The following is a 17,500-nucleotide window of genomic DNA, read 5'->3' as shown; positions in this document are numbered from 1 at the left end:
CACAGTGAGGTGAAGCACACACTAATCCCGACACAGTGAGCTGGTCCGAAGCCCTAACCAGTAGGCCATGAATGCCCCAGGGTTGGTGCCTTGTTTGGCAGCCTTTGCCATCAGTGTGTGAATGTGAGGCATGACATTGTAAAGTGCTTTGAGCACTTGGAGAAAGTGGAACGTTAAGCACTATATAAATGCAGTCCATTCCATTCCATTACCATAATAGTGTTTTGACAACACCCTCACAAGTTCCTCAGATTCCCTCAGCTGAGGAGCAGCAGATCAAGAAACACCTTTTTACACATTAGCAGCACTCTATGGCAAACTGTTTCTGTCTAAATCAGTCATATTAGACTAGTTAAGTTGGAAAAAAAAAACAAAGCTCTGAAGTCCTGCTTTTTTCTTGACATTACCCACAGGGGCATATGTGTGTGTGCGTGCGTGCGTGCATGCCTGCCTGCCAGCATGTGTGTGTGTGTGTGTGTGTGTGTGTGTGTGTGTGTGTGTGTGTGTGTGCATGTGTGTTTGTGTGTGTGTGTGTGCATGTGTGTTTGCATGTGTGTGTGTGTGCATGTGTGTAGTATCAATCAACAAAGTCAATTAAAGAAATCAAACAATAACAAACAGTGCAGTCTTCATATGAAGAAATTCCTCTGCTTGCCTTTACAGCTAGAGCGATGCTGTTTATAACCTCATCCTTTGTGTGTGTGTGTGTGTGTGTGTGTGTGTGTGTGTGTGTGTGTGTGTGTGTGTGTGTGTGTGTGTGTGTGTGTGTGTGTGTGTGCACATGTGTTGCTTATACAGATAGAGCGATGCTGTTTATAACCTCATCCTGGCATCCTGCTCACATGGCTGGTTTAAGCATATGTACACTGGCCCACATCACAGGACCAAAAGGCCTTGGAGCTGTTGTACAACACAAGCTTCAGTAAAGCTTTCAGCAATGTTTGTGAAAGGAAATGCAATTTTGTGGGTCTTGGATAGGGATAGGTCTATATATCAAACAACATGTGGGAAGGCTATTGTTGTGTTTTCTAGTGTGGAAAATTAATTAAATTCCTGGCACTCCCCTCATGAAACAGAATGAAAGAGGAAGACTGTGTTGTGTTGTGTTGTGAGCATGAGAGGTGTTGGTGTGTGTGTGTGTGTGTGTGTGTGTGTGTGTGTGTGTGTGTCGCTTTTCTCTACAGAGGATGGTCTTTCCTTATTTATGCACTTGCCTGAGGTTGGTGACAGGCTTGTGCTTGTTTGAGTGTGCAAGCTTGTGTGCGTGGATCTGTGCATCGACAGAACATTCTTCAGACGGGTCTGCTGAAAACACCATTCTTGTATCACAGTTAGAAGCACCTTTTGTGAAACTGCTTTACTAAAGCAAAAAGTGATGGCTGGTCAGGGAATGTGTCTTATTTTTTGATTTTTTGTTTTGTTTGTTTGTTTTGTTTTTTCCTTCTGCTTTTATCTTCAACCCAAGAAAAGTGACATCCAATAACTACCAGTGACATGGATCTATTGAATATCCAGGTAATCTTCTTTTCTCTCTCTCTCTCTCTCTCTCTCTCTGTCATTGTATTATAATTTATTGTCACTGTTTTAGACTACATTCAGCAACTCTGCACAAACACACCCAGTGACCCAGGTTGAATAATATTAGTTAGGGGCATCCATCTGTTGGATTTACATTATTACTACAACATAATCATTGTCTGCAATAGTAGACCCATTCATTAAGTGCATATGATGTACTTATTTAGACCACAAACTAAACACTACTAATGATATAAGCTTGTTAGCCTATGTCAAGTCATTTATACACTACTAATGATACAGGCTTGTTAGCCTCGTTTAAGTCATTTATACACTACTAATGATACAGGCTTGTTAGCCTCGTTTAAGTCATTTATACAGTACTAATGATACAGGCTTGTTAGGGTCTTTTAGTCCTTAGTGTGACTAGGATAGCGCCGCCATCTTGGTGGGGGCAGCAATCACTGGAGGCCCATGGAGGAACAGATGTCTCTGATTGGACATCACACAGGTATCTCTGATTGGACATGATTGGACATCACACAGGTATCTCTGATTGGACATCACACAGGTATCTCTGATTGGACATGATTGGACATCACACAGGTGTCTCTGATTGGACATCACACAGGTATCTCTGATTGGACATGATTGGACATCACACAGGTATATCTGATTGGACATGATTGGACATCACACAGGTATCTCTGATTGGACATCACACAGGTGTTTCGCCGGCAAGCATTGCCCATAGACAGTAAGGTGTTTGCCCCTAGCAATATGACGGCCGCGTTCACATATGCCACCTAAGAGAACTCGACGGACGATGTGGTGTCTAACTTTCTAATATCTATGCCCATGGCCACCTTGGACACATAATATGTGGTATGAGCACGGTAGCCAGTTGCGCCACAGCGACTCTAGGGGGACCCAGAGAGCAAATCTTGTTTAGTGCTGCTTTACTGTAATTTCACTGCTACCGGTAGTTATGACCCTGCTAGAAGTCATAAGTCAATTAACCTTTTCCAGACCCACTCATCTCAATTGAGAAGGTCTGCGTGCTAACCAGGCTCTGAAACTTTCATATATCATCATCTCATCTGATGTATGTATATTTACGTTTGTCTGTTTATATGCACTCTTTATGTAATATGTCGTGTGTGCTTTTTATCTGGACTTTGAGTCTGTAAATAAAGTATATAATATATAAAAATAAATATGTATATAAAGTAAATATGTATATATGTAAATAAAGTAATAATATAATCACATATATACGGTGTATATATATATATATATATATATATCATCACTCTTCTCACACAAACATGGCACCCCATTCGGAGTGTGTGTGTGTGTGTATGTGTGTCTGTGTGTGTGTGTGTCTGTGTATGAACTTGGAAGGTTTGTTTTAAAATAATAATAAGCATTCAATTTACTATGCATTACATTACTATGACAAAAGTATCTCAAAAAATAGAATAAAATACAGTATATTAAATTATTCAGGACTATTTCAATCTCTATAAATGGAAAACAAACAAGGTGACCCAGATCTGATCATGTTCTAGGCATTCGACAACAGGGGGCGCTCACACTCCTATGGTTGACTCAAGAGCAGACGAGAGAGGTGTATTTGACTGAACTGAAGAAAGTGGTCAGCAGAAGTGAGAAGTCTGAACACCAATCAGTCTGAGGCTTAGAACTACAAATCGGCTTCAGGTAAGTTATTGTGTACCTGTTCAAGTGTGCACTTTTACATTGAGTACCCGTGTACAGTTCTGCATTTGCCCCTTTACTTCCCATATCTAAAACCTATCATAGAATTATTTTCAGTGGGCCAATGAAAAGTATATAACCACCAAACACATACCTGCATGCCTCTTTTGCAAGCAATAGAAGGGGCATGCAGAGACATTGAGGTGGGGTCAGTTCGAAGGTGAATATGGCACACAACGTGATATTTTCCTCGTTGCCTAGCCCGAGAGGACATCCCCTGCGATGTCGACAAGGACTTTTGGTGGCTAGATCTGAACAGAAGGCAGGATCCATAACCCCCACCCCCACCCCACCCCACCCCTGCCACACACACATACAATATTTTTTTTTTCAATAGCAATTTATCCAGTAATTGTTTTGTTTTTTTACTTTTGATTTGTTGCTGATTGTTGCTGTTTGATTTGTTACATTCCCTTATAGTATTGCATTGATAGCTGTGATTTTTTTCTTTATTTCTTTAAGAATGTCAGCTGATTACTGCAGAAATTCTACTTTTGAGTTTCACAGAAGACTATCTGAGAAAATTACAATAAAAATAGAAACACGAAGACTGCAGTGTTTTACATAAACCGCATCAGTGTGTTGCTGTTGATTTGAAAAAGTAACTTAAATGATGCAAGTGTGTATGGTTTTGTTACAATAAATTTTTTTAGAAAGGATTGTTGAGTTTTGATTGCAGTGTTTAATTTTGGCATAGATGTGAATTGTTTACCTCCAAGTGCTATGTCTTATTTGGCTGTGTGTGACATAATGAGCCAAATTCTGCAAAAAGTGTGTAAGTAATAGGCAAAACACTGTAATGAAGAAACTTGATTACAGAGAATTGCCGGAAAAACACTGACTTGACTTGCACAATAATCCTCTCTTGAGCCATCGCTTACTGTATGTGTGAATTATTGTGAATGTATGTGTGAATATAGTGTGAATGTGTATGTGGGTCATTATTTCTGAGAAATTACGCACCTCTAATTTCTCTCTCTCTCTCTCTCATAAGCCCTTTCTCTCCTGCAGCATCGATCAGTGCTCTTTTTACCGGTTTTCCCAATTGCTAAAACACTAAACTCCATTCTCTGAACCAAGTTGTCAGTTGTCATTTTGCATTGTGACGCACTTGTGACACATAATGGTAACCATAAGTGGTAAAAGGTAAACACAAAGAGAGCACAAATGCCATACAGTACGTTAAACACAACTACTCAAAAATGATCACACTTGTTTCAAATGATGTGACACAACCAATATAAGCTTCAGAGTGTAAACAGGTTGCTGAACAGTGCAGGTTCATATCAACAATGAGTCATTCAGAGTACATTGTAGGTTGCAATGTACTTCTCATTTATAGCACTGAAATGCCTGTCTTTGGCTATATACAGTTTTTCATAAAACATTTTTTAAACTGCCCACCCTTTTCTCAAAACTGTAAACACAAACCCCCATTATAGATACTTTATGTTTACTGTAAATGTTGAATCCAATGAGTTATGACATCTTTTTGCTTTGTTTTGTTTTGTTTTCTGGAAGAAAAATGCATTTACTATATTGTAAACAATGAACATTTTGTCCACTGTGTTTTCCTTTTTTGATGTAGTGTCTAATGACTGCTCAGTAGTATTTTAATGTAACTGCTTTGTGAGATGATCAGTGTTTGGTTTTGAGCACAGGTACAACTGTTTTGAGGCAATTGTTCAGTTTGGCAGAGGTTGTCAGACGTTTTGTGAACAGTTTTGCGAATGTGGCTACAGCCTTGCTGTACAACCCAACGCTAGATGGCGGCAGAGTACTAAGGATATAGTCTATGAACCAGCAAAGTGGCCTGCTCGTACTTTTGACGAATAAAGTGCATTGCAACAGTGTGGTCGAATATTGGTAAGACTTTCTAACTGACCTTATTGTCAAGTAGACCTACTTTCTCTCAAATTGTTTAGTTTAAAACTTAAATCTAATGGGAGACCAAGTCTTACCATTACTTTTAAATAAAAAATAACTTGAGAACAGAAAGTTCTATGTGGGAAGTTTTTAGCATCAGTTATCAGATTATGATGGAATCTGACAGTTGAAGTCTATTCGTGCAGTCTAGGTGTAGGCCTAGACAGGTAGCAGTCTCGCTGCCTGTTCAATATCCTGACATTTAGGCTGGTTTGCAATTGTTCTCAAATGACATTTGCTCTCTCTCTGTCTCTTCCGCGCTCAAAGTGCCCATTAGTAGGTCACAAGCTCACGAGCTTAAAAACGGACTCTAAAAAGAAAGGGTCACTCGATCGCTCGGGGGTAAGTCGCCGGTGATGCCACGCCTGACCATAATGAAGAGGCAACACAAAGGACTCCCCCCGGGGGCGATCTGGGGGACTGATGTTCTTATCGAATCAATCTCATTCTCAACACAAACCGCAGATTGTATAATAATGGAACCTGGCTATGGGTATTCAAATGCCGCTGTCAGCCCGTCTACAGGTCTAGCTGTCTGGCTAAACTGCCGCCTATAAGACGGTAGGAGAGCCTGGATTACTTGTTCAGGTTGTATGCGTAGTGAAATACAGCCTATCACATACAAAGTAGTGGAGGTTGTGATAGCCTATGTCGATTTTACTGTCCTAAATAAATACATTTGTCTGCAAGAATTTAACAGCAGCCGGTGTATATTTGGATAAAACATCCAAATACTGAGGATTTGTGTATTACTAGGCTACTACACAATTCCTTAAAAACAAGAAGCTTGTAAAACACTAGACACTTGAGACAGGCTGCATGGCAAGATACTCTCTAAACGCTAGGTGGTGAGTGTGTCCCAGGCAAGCGCCTTTTCGCCTTGAGGGCAAGGCAGAAAAAAAGGACTGCGCGGAGCCAATAGGAACTCGGTAGGCTATCCACCCGACTGTCCTATAATTTGGAGTTTCGCGAAGTTGGGATCTGCCATTGCCGAAGTGCTTCAACCAGGACAGACCGCGCACAGGAGTGTGTCTTGGAAGGATTTTCTTTAAAGAACGAGACTGCCGTTTTCTTTTCACTGTTTCACTTTTCTCACTGCAGTTTTACCGGGACACAAGGAGTTTACAGTGCGAAGGCGTTTTTTCTTGTGGTCTACCACCCACGATGAGTGGACCGGCTTACGACAAGAAAATTCCCGGTATTTTAACTGATCTCCCGGGCTCTATGAGTTGCCACCCGACATCCAAGGACTCTCCGACTCTACCCGAGTCGTCAGCCACGGACATGGGTTACTACAGTGGCCAAACGACCCACAGCCATCATGAATACTACCAAAGTCAACACTATGCTCAGCCTATGAACTCCTATCACCAATTTAACCTGAGTGGAATGGGAGCCACGGGGGCATATCCGACGAAAACAGAATACCCGTACGGCAATTCATACCGACAGTATGGACACTATAACCGAGACTTGCAGACGCCACCTCAAACTGCAGGTAAGATATATTTATATAATAATTTTAACTGTTCTCTGGGTTCGCAAAGTAACTAAATTATGGAGTCCAAAATATCATATTTCCTCTGCGTGTGAAACTGGATACGCACAAAATATAACTTGTCAATATTTGCCTCCTATGTCTGATTAGCAGCATATTTCATTAGCTATGTGATATGATATTAATATAGATATTTTTTCTTCAAAGAAGCTTTCGATAGTGTGAGAAGCACCACATAGTTGAGGTCAACTTGTTTAAGCTACGAAGTTCACCCGTTTTGGAATACCCGGACAAGGAAACGGATATAGACAAAATAGAGCATATTATATAACTTAAAATTATGAACACACTCAAATGTCTGCTTTTTCTTAAATCCAAAAATAGGTTCAGTCATAAAATGTTCTCCTCATAGTTCTCGGGCTTTATAAAATATTTTCCTCCTCATGTCTGTATCTCGCCTGGAGATAATCTGCCAAACTGATAAAGTGTTTATTTTTTTGTGATGTAGGCCTATGCACTCTAAAGTCCTACAGAACTGTCTGTTGACAAGGTTGACTTATGGTTTTAATCGCACATTTCGACCGGCAGTAAAACCATTACGACGTTTTTAATGGCAATAAAACGATAATGAATCACAGGTGCTTAGCTGTGTATTCAATATTACTGAATATACTGTCGGAGGCCACTCAACTAGAGCTGATTATTCGGAGTGTTCTGATTTAATCTTAAAATGATATTACGCGAATATATGCATTTGGTTATGTTGATCTCAAGTAAAATACTTAAAAAATAGTCGCGTTCATGTAGCCTATCAATTCACATGGTGGTTACCAATAAATGCACTAGCTAAAAAAGGTAAACACTGAGAAATAAGTATTCATAGTCATGAAATCAATTTTTATTATGTAGCCTCAAGGAATTTTGCACAGACGTGAATTAATTAACAGTAAATAATCTGTGCTTGTCTGACCTCTGTTCAGTTTAATCGTTTTCATTTTTCATCTATTTAATTTCTATTTAGCCTAACGATAGCCTATACATTATTTTGGGGTTAAAAAGGCCAACTCGAAATGGATAGAACATAACAGTAGGATACATACCATGACATATACAGTTGTTTTGCGCCTGTTTACTGTTCCGTCGGAGAGAGCCAACTTGTGAAACTTTGACTTTTCAGTGAAGGAAGAGGTAGAAACAGAGGTCCGGATGGTCAATGGTAAACCGAAGAAGATCCGCAAGCCGAGGACAATCTACTCCAGCTACCAGCTCGCGGCCCTGCAGAGACGCTTCCAGAAGGCGCAGTATCTGGCGCTACCCGAGAGGGCGGAGTTGGCAGCCCAGCTCGGCCTGACTCAAACACAGGTAAACTCAACAAAACAAAGTCTATAGAGTTTCTTGCTTCTTCCCCATATTATTTGTAAGCTGTGCAATCAGTGTAATGATAGGTATCAATTTCCATATGAATATTTGGCTGTAGATAGCCCAATACCAGCTAATTCTAGCTCTCTCTGCCAACAAGGGAGAGTAGACAGAAAGCATAGGCTGTTTGTTTTAATTACATCTGAAAAATGTGGGTCTGTGATTCAACCGGGTTGTAACAGAGTTCTTATTTTTTCTTCACTTTCTTTTTCATGAATAGGTAAAAATTTGGTTCCAGAACAGAAGATCCAAGTTCAAGAAGCTTTACAAAAACGGTGAGGTTCCTCTGGACCACAGTCCGAATGCCAGCGACTCCATGGCCTGTAACTCTCCGCCATCCCCTGCCATTTGGGACAGTAACGCGCACGCCAACCCGGTGGGCCGGGGACAAGTGCCGCAACCTCCTCTCAGCTCGACGCCCCCCTACCTGGAAGATTACAGCAACCACTGGTACCAGCAGAGCACGCACTTACAGCACCCGGGACCGGTGCATCATCCGGCCGCACAGCAGAGCGTCGGGGCGGTGTATTAACAGACTCATACCGTAAAGTTTACAATCAAAGAAAGAGACTTTTAGCACCCACAGTCTGCCCCCCTCCCGTCACACTCTCTCTCTCTCTCTCTCTCTCTCTCTCACACACACACACACACACACACAGACACACACTAAAACACACACTAACACAAACACACACATACATGCACACAAAAGATGTGCTGGTTTTGAAAGACTGTTCATAAATAAGCTGAGAAAATTACAAGCGTGAGTGGGTCTAAAGTGCTAAGCGCGCCTGGCCGTGACGCATCACGGCCTCTCAAGTGGGGTTTCAATGACCTCTCCTTAGGAGGTGCATGTCGGCTGTTTTGTAATATTTAAAAAGAAGAATGCCGTGGTTTTAAATTATTATGTTTTATCGATCCTGTTCTTTTCATTGTATTTTGTTAGATATGCAATCAAGTTTGCTTTTCGACAAATCTAAAGAATTTAATAAATACAAAATTGTGCTGTTGTCCCACACGTGGCTGTGTATGTGGGCTAAGCAGTGCGCATCTCCGAATCTCAGGTCATAAATTATAAAAAAAAATGTACAAAATGTTGAAAGTTGTATATGTAAAATTACAGAACCACTGCATCATATTCTTCTGAAACAAAACAATTACTGCACGGTGGTACCGATAACATTTTTATTACCCTGTAATTAGTTGATATTAATATTCTGTCGAGATGAATAAATTGCAATACTTTATCACGGAGTTTTCTGTGTTCTTATGCGCTGTGTTCTGCAGTGCGCTCACTGCTATCTTTTAAAGGGATCCTAATACATTGATAGCCTCATAGTCTTGAGATATAATGTAAGCCTTTGACAATGTTGCCTCTATGTAAGAGCTAGTATTATGATACACGTTATCATTGGGTCTCTACCGATGCCGACATTGTTGGCAAACTTTGCAGTTCCATACAAACCACATCGTTGTGCTAACACAGCAACACAAGGCAGAACTGGCAAATCACAACAGACAGATTGGGATTTTTGATTCGTCCTCTTTTCTGTTCAGGCAGGAGCCGCCAAAGTGGGTTTGCTTACGCAAGAGCTGCACCGGTGTGTCTCGTGCAAGGGAGCCGTAGGAGGCGACAGGCAAGCAGACATGTTGGAGTCACTGGATTTTATTAGTATTTGGTTGCCAGATAACAAGAAAGACCACGGCGGGTGAAGAGAGGAGGGGGTGGAGGAGAAACGTCTATGCTGGAGTAAGATTGTTTTGCCTCGGGGATACTCGCATATACTGCGTGCGTCGACATACCAAACAAGCGCGTCAGGGTAGACAAGACCGACCGAACATGCAAACAAGAGTTTGGCGGCGTTTCAAAGAACCATTTTACTCTTCCTCTGCTGGTATGGTGGGCACTATGAGAGAACCCGATGATCCTGTTTAAATCCTCTGTGTGTATGGTCTCACACTCTTAAAATTAATGTATCGTCCCTATATCTGGACACAGAGATGCAAGTTGCGTTGCTTTCTACACATATAACAAATAAAAAAGGAAACAACACAAACTGTGTTGTCCCTATCTGGACACAAAGATGTGTGAAAATCAAGTTGTGTTGTTTTCAACACAATCGTTTTAAGAGTGTAGTATTTAAATTGGGGGTAAAGCCATAGGCCTACTAAAAACATATATTTGTTGACATAGGTAGAACTAAAATATAGCCCTGCGTGTAAATGGGATCAAATCCCATGACAAAATTCAGAATTACGTGAATGCCAGGTGAGGACTTTTGAGGCTCAATTTGAGCAAAGGCTGAATTTGTATTCAAATTTTGATACACTGGGCGCAGCTGAGAAGGCCTCAGTTGGGCTTGAAGGTAATCTTTGAGTTCAAGAATGTCCGATGTTTCCTGGAGGGGGTAGTTCACTGGTGTCAAAAACATGTCGCCTGTTGACGTTGTTTTTTCCAGTCAATTGGCACGGATGCAGCTGATCCAAGCTAAAAGAACACATGTAAATTAGGTGCGAAAAAATGATGACATCAACCCCTGTCTATTTATGCCTTGTTGAAAACGAACACTTTTCTGCGAGCTGGAACTGACGCTGGATATGTGCGTAACAGTCTCATTCATTAACAGTCAATTAATTATCCACGTTTTTGCAATCAAACATCTTAGAATGCAACAAAGAAAGAAAAGCCAGTTGATCTCCGAGTGCTGTAGGCTAGCACAATTGATTTTTTGAGAATTCAGTGAATATTTTTTTCTGTTAATAGTTGTTTCTGTTTAACCTGGGATAAATTCAGTATATGCGTTCTAATGTGACCTAGTGTTATATGGATTTGGTGTTTTCTATTTTTATTTTAGTATTTTTTTCTATTCTTGAAAGCCTAGCCTATTAATGAAGCAATTTCCGGCAAACACCCATGTTGTCCATCTCGGTGAATTTAGATAGACATGGTAAACACACTCAACACGAGAACAATAATAATAAAAAAACGAAATAAAGTTATTTTTCTTTTTTTACAGAAGAAGTTAATTAAGAGCGGCAGATATATGCTCAGTAGAAGAGGCCTCTCACTAGACTTTCACATGACTGTTCCTAATTATAAAAAAAATGTTACAAAGTTACTTTTCGGTTTCCCTTTTTGGCTCAGAATGTCTCTTTGGATAAAAAAAAAAAATAGCGGAATGTAACGGAAAGATCATCCCAAGGAGCCGCAGAACCCATAATTTATTAAGCCTCTCTCGTTTAAATCATATGATACACAAACCGCTAATTCTGAGGTTCAGATCGCCATATGGACCACCAACAGCAAGATGTAGGGAGTTCACGAGCACCACTGTGCACTGATGTGGTGTACAGACCAAGGCTACCATATTTAAATATTCTAGAACAGTGCTCATTGTATGATAGAGTAGAGTAATGCGTCAGGGTAGACGAAAATAGCCATGCACTGTCAGCTAGTTGGTAAGAATCGCGAAATCTCATGGGGAATACAATAAAAATCAATGTTCTGTAACGTGTTTGATATTGAAAGGCCTAACAGAAGTGGTAGATCTTGTAATGTTAGTTTTAGGGTAATCCATTTTAAATGTCACACAGTTTATGATTTTATGCTACAAAACTCAGAGCAACAGCCTATAGCTGTACATTTTATGTCAAGCAGCAACATGATATTAGTTTACAAGTTCAAATAAACAAATAATTTTCACACAAACAAACAAAAACAAATAAGCAAACTTTTTTAAAATATGAATTTGTCTAGTACCCCCCAACCCCCTACAGGACTTCCTATTTTCATCTAAATGAAAGTCACCTAAACAAGGCATCTGGTATACTATGCTCTAGGTTATGGCTATTCCTGCCCAAATATTGGTTAGCAGATGAGTGAATTCAGCTTAAGGAACATTTGGTGTGGATAGGCCTAATGCTTGCTACTTTGCTTGACAACAAATCCGCCTTCTAATGTATTTAAGGCTTCATCATGGAGGGTCATTACAGGATATTGTCCCCCAGGCTAGACGAATCCCTGACACAGACCTGCTTGGTTACTAAGATTACTGGCACGATTGCGGGGAGAGCTCAAATGAAACATCTAAGAATACCTCAATGCCGTTAAAAAAAACACCAGCATCACCCTCTAATGCCTGGCTTTCTGTTCAGAATTCTCAGATTTCTACCCCCACACACACACACACACAAACACCACCACCTCTAGAAAAGGTCTTCTTTTCACCACCCAAACCTGTCTGTCCACTTAGTCACCTTTTTAGCCATGAATGCATCCATCTCTATCCCGAAAATGAATTACAAGGCTAAGAATGGCTAAGAAGTGGGCTTGTAATTCATTTTTTAATGGACTCAGATTTCCCACTTCATTGCATCTGATATGGGATGCATTGTCATGGTGTATCACTCACCAGAGTGTCAGCCACAGTGCTAAGCAATAGCAAAGATGCATACACAATTAGAAACATACTATATAAACAGTACTGACCAAACTGTATAGGGATTTCCCTTGATGCATTGCTTTGCCCTAATCTCTCTCTCTCTTTCTCTCTCTCTCTCTCTCTCTCTCCCTCCCTCTCTTTCTCTCTCTCTCTCTCTCTCTCTCCCCCTTTCTTTCTTTCTCTCTCTCTCTCCCTTCATCTTTCAGGCCATCTCTCTCTGTCTCTTCCTGTGTGGCCTACAGCAAAGGGAATGGCTTGTCACCAGTGGCACCAGGGGACCAGTCTGTCTCTCAGATGAATGAGGTGGTCAGGGACGTGTGTGTGTGTGTGTGTGTGTGTGTGTGTGTGTGTGTGTGTGTGTGTGTGTGTGTGTGTGTGTGTGTGTGTGTGTGTGTGTGTGGGCCCAGCCCTTCCTAGCCATGCATGAACTGCTGAACTTGAATTTGATCCATTAAAGGCCAGTGCTCTCTGTCACCCTAAAAACAGGCGCAGAGTCAACATGTGTATGTACATGTGTGCATGTTAATGTGTGTGTGTGTGTGTGTGTGTGTGTGTGTGAGAGAGAGAGAGAGGGAGGGAGGTAGGGAGAGAATGAGTGACTGATTGGCTTAGCAACAAGAAAAAAAACACCCTTTTTTTAAAGCGGGAAATAGAGAGGGAGTATAAAACCCAACAACAACAACAACAACAAGCCAAACCCCAGTGGTAGAGCACGCTGTTAGGGTTGAGAGGGAGGTCAGGGGCAGTTTGGTTGCCAAGGAGGGCAGCGCGGGAGGCTCAGCTGCCAGAGAAGAGCCTCCAAAGCTGGGCTATCTCAGGGACTCCCATCTCTCACTCATCTCGCCACATTAAATAAAACCTAAACAAGGACGCAGGCGAAAGGCATCCCTGACAGCTGTGCACTAGTGAACGCTGCATGACCCGAGCCACCCACCCACCCACCATTACCCAATCACCCAGGCACCCACCCACCACCCACCACCCGTACCCAATCACCCAGGCACCCAACCACCCACCAACCACCAACCACCACCACCCGTGCCCACCCACTCACCACCATCAACCCCACCCGTACCCACCTACCACCACCACCACCCGCGTTGCCAAGGGGTCAGGGTGGACAACTTTCTGCACCCATCTATGGCACCAATGCCACCCTCCCCACCCCCGCACACACACACACACACACACACACACACACACACACACACACACACACACACACACACACACACATAAAAACCGCCTTCTTCTTGTTTGATCGTGTCGTGAGGCAGCTTTGCGCTGCCGCCCTGACATGTTGCCATGGAGGGCACCCCACTGTGCCCCAACGGCCTGGGGAGAGGGTGGAGATGGCAGGGGGTTGGTGGGTGGCGCGGGTGGCCTGGTTGGCATTCAAAACTGGGGGTCTCTCTACAGCACTGAATGGCACAGGAGGGGGCAGATGAAAATTGGTTGGGGGGGAGACGGAGACACACACACACACGCACGCACGCACACACTATTCACCCGTGCCTTCTCTCACACAAACACACAGAAATGGTTACCATGTAATTGCTTTTAATTGTCAGAACTTACACAATAATAACAATAATTACGGCTGAGTGACAAGTACGTGGCACTCCCCAAAAGCAAAGTACAGTGGCTGTAATGACATCCTGGAGTTCCTTTCTCTGCTGATATCCTGCTATTAAACTCCACCAGACACCTTGGCAGTCATTGGCCAAATCTTTGAGCATGAGGCATTGTCATTCCTTGATCCAATTCATCGTCATCATCACCATCATTATCAAAGACCCCCCCCCATCCACCCACCTCTCCCCTTGCTTCTTCTCCCTCAACCCCTGAGCTGTCTCGAGAGCATCCTTTTGAGAGAGTACCCGAATCTGCATCTCTCTCTTTCTATCCCCCTTCTCTCTCTCTCTCTCTCTCTCTCTCTCTCTCCATCTCTCTCTCTCTCTCTCTCTCTCTTTCGTTGGTAATTGCTGCCTTGTTTGAAAGGGCCCTGTCCGCCTGTCCAACTTGAGCTCTCATTATTCTAATCTTGAGATGTAAAATTGCCCGTAATTTCCCTGTGATGCCTTGCCACTTCATCTCGGCAAAAACACACACTTGTCCCCACGCTGCCTGGGTCTGCCAGTGCACAACACGGCGCCTGGACGGCGAGAAACATCGCAGGCAGGTCGGCTGGAGGAGGGTATTTTTTTATAGAGACACATGAAGTGAGGCTGTTCAGGAGAGAGGAGATGTGTAATCGGGATCCGGCAGCCCTCTCTCTTCCCCTCTTCTCCTTGTGAGGAGCAAGAGGAAGCTGCAGGTTTGGATATGCCATGCATTTGGTGTTTGTGAGAGTGATTGCTTCTCTTGTAGCTTGTGCAGGTAAGTGCTAATTTGTCCTACTTGTTCTATTCTGTATTGAATGAGTGTGTAGAATCTCTTTATATATGTGTGTGTGTGTGTGTGTGTGTGTGTATCTATGTCTGTTTGTATGTGTGTGTGTGTGTGTGTGTGAGAGAAGGAGTGTGTGTGTGTGTGTTTGTGTGTGTATCTGTGTCTGTTTGTATATGTGAGTGTGTGTGTGTGTGTACATATTTGTGTGGTCATATGTCTGTGTGCATACATGTACATGTCTGTGACAACAGTGAGAGAGAGAGAGATGTGGGCGAGCGGGGGGTGGTGGTGGTGGGGGGGTAGCAGGAATGATATGGAGGAAGTGTGGAGCTATGGGAGTTGTCATAACGTGTGCTTAGCTGGGCTTCCATTAACTTTACACTGAGGCCGTTAGTTTAGTAGCGTGCCCAGTTACACACAGTACAGTAGCATGTCCAGTCATACACAGCTGTTACCATTAGACACCAGTGGTTCTAAAGTGACCACTCCACTGAATAGTTGTTTTTTTAACATTTGCACAGGGGGAGCTTTTTTAGCATGGCTCTCCCTCTCTCTCTGTAACTGTGTGGAGGGAACACAGTCAAATCACGCACAGATTGAGAAGGACCCTGTTCACTTTCCACTATTCCTTAAGAGTGCGGCTGTAATGAAGGAGGGTGTAGAATTCGACGTGTGTTCACTATGACTAATCCTGATCGGACGCGGTCTTGAGCCACTCAGAGAGTTGGGAGAGATGGTGGCAGAGCTGTTAAATGCTTTTGGGACAAGAGGCTAAATTTCATATCCAAAGAGAAGCAGTTTGGGAATGTCTCTGTGCCTTTTTGCTTCCCTAAATTGGTAATTGGTAGAGCTGCTACATGTGCTGACCACTGGACAGAGACTTGGATCAGTAATATAATGCAATAACTGACCTGTCCACATTGACTGTAAAATGTAAAAGCCTGACATTTTTAATTATATATATCATTTTTTATTTTTTGCAGACAGTTGTCCTTATGTTAAGCTTCACATCAGCACCCCATGAATGTATAACAACAGCTAAAACTTCTGTGAAACAACAGCAATGGTGAATTTAAGTTAATAAAGAATGCTGTAGTTTATGGTTAGCTCCACAGGTCTGCACGTTGATTTAGTTTGTGCAGTGAACTACAGATGGGCCGACATGCAAATAATTTGCTGCTTGGGACAATAATGTGATTTTATTAACAGCAAGGAAAACATTGCTGAATGAGGTGCTCTCAAAGGGGGCATGTAACATAACTGTTTAGACAAGGAGAATGGACTTTACTGAGTGAACTAGGGTCAATGCCAGGTCAACCCCCCACACACACACACACACAAACACAAACACACACACACATGCAGGCATAACACACACACACACACACACTAACCAATGTTTTTAAGATGATGCATTGGCAACCTTCTGTCATATAAATATTATAAATATATTACAGTATTGAGTTCTTGTGTGTAGACCATTTATAGGAGGAAGGGAAATACGATCCTACAGCACAGAGGCGCCGATTTTGTTTTACATTTAAAAAGACTTGAGCCCCCCTTTTGCATGTCACCTGCTGAAAACAACCTAAGAAAGAAACCGTCTGGAAGAGCGCCTTATCCAGAAATGGTATCTCTCCAGAACAAGATTCTGCAGTAAATCGTTGCTAGTTGCACGCAATTTAGCACCATGGTGAATTTACACCAAGGCCTTCAGGCGAGTGGTGTTTAAAGTAATATAAATAGCTTGTTCACAATGTTTAAACAGTTTTAGCACCAGACTGTGCGAATCAGTACAACGTACTATTAATCAGGCCGAGTTTCGTGATTGAATACTGCAGCCATTCATCATTATATTATGACACCAGAGGGTTTACTTCCTGGATCCAGTCAAGAGAGTCGAAAAGAAAATACCGTTACAAATTTGGCACTGCTGGCTCGCTCCTACTCACGACATGCGTCTTTTCCCTTAAATAAAAGAAATAAACAAACACACCAGCTGAAAGGAGAAAGAGGCGGCTCGAGAGACCAAACCACGAGATGAAAAATGTCTCCGCAGTCAGTTCTGCCTCCTGTCAGTGCAGACACGGGAAAAAACACTTTTATCGCATTAAAAGAGACTTAAAAAGACCCTGAACTCAAGTTTCATTATTGTACATTGAGCTGCCTATAGATATTTACTCTCTTTCTCTCTTTTGATGGAACGTCGTGGAATAATTTCCAGTGAAAGTTGTCATAGTTAATAATTTGTCCAAGACAACAGATATCCCTAAAATACATATCTATGACCAAGGTACAAACAATAGCTTAACTGTATATTTTTCTTTCTTTCAGAGCTTTCATCTTACTATGGTCTGTGATATGTTTTTAATAGTAAAAATGTATAGCTAGGCTATAGTTTGCACCCTACAATTAATTGAGAAGTGTCAATTGTTTTTGGCCTATTTATGTGCATACATGGAAATAAATACCCAGATTTTGCTCACGCCTGTGGTAAATTAACCGAGAATATCCCCCATCTTAAGTC

General features: G+C 42.1%; 1 protein-coding gene across 1 annotated transcript; it reads left to right on the top strand.

Annotated features, from left to right (window-relative positions):
* Positions 1-6,220: 6,220 nt before the first annotated feature.
* On the top strand, positions 6,221-9,387 carry dlx3b (distal-less homeobox 3b). Its single transcript, XM_048233498.1, has 3 exons — positions 6,221-6,721; positions 7,899-8,083; positions 8,361-9,387. Exons 1-3 carry the CDS (start codon positions 6,388-6,390, stop codon positions 8,670-8,672), a joined length of 831 nt encoding a protein of 276 aa, XP_048089455.1. The 5' UTR covers positions 6,221-6,387; the 3' UTR covers positions 8,673-9,387.
* The last annotated feature ends 8,113 nt before the right edge of the window (positions 9,388-17,500 follow it).

This window comes from Alosa alosa, chromosome 22, assembly GCF_017589495.1.
Source record: "Alosa alosa isolate M-15738 ecotype Scorff River chromosome 22, AALO_Geno_1.1, whole genome shotgun sequence".
In the NCBI taxonomy this organism is placed as follows: domain Eukaryota; kingdom Metazoa; phylum Chordata; class Actinopteri; order Clupeiformes; family Clupeidae; genus Alosa; species Alosa alosa.
This window is presented reverse-complemented; position numbering and strand designations above follow the sequence as displayed.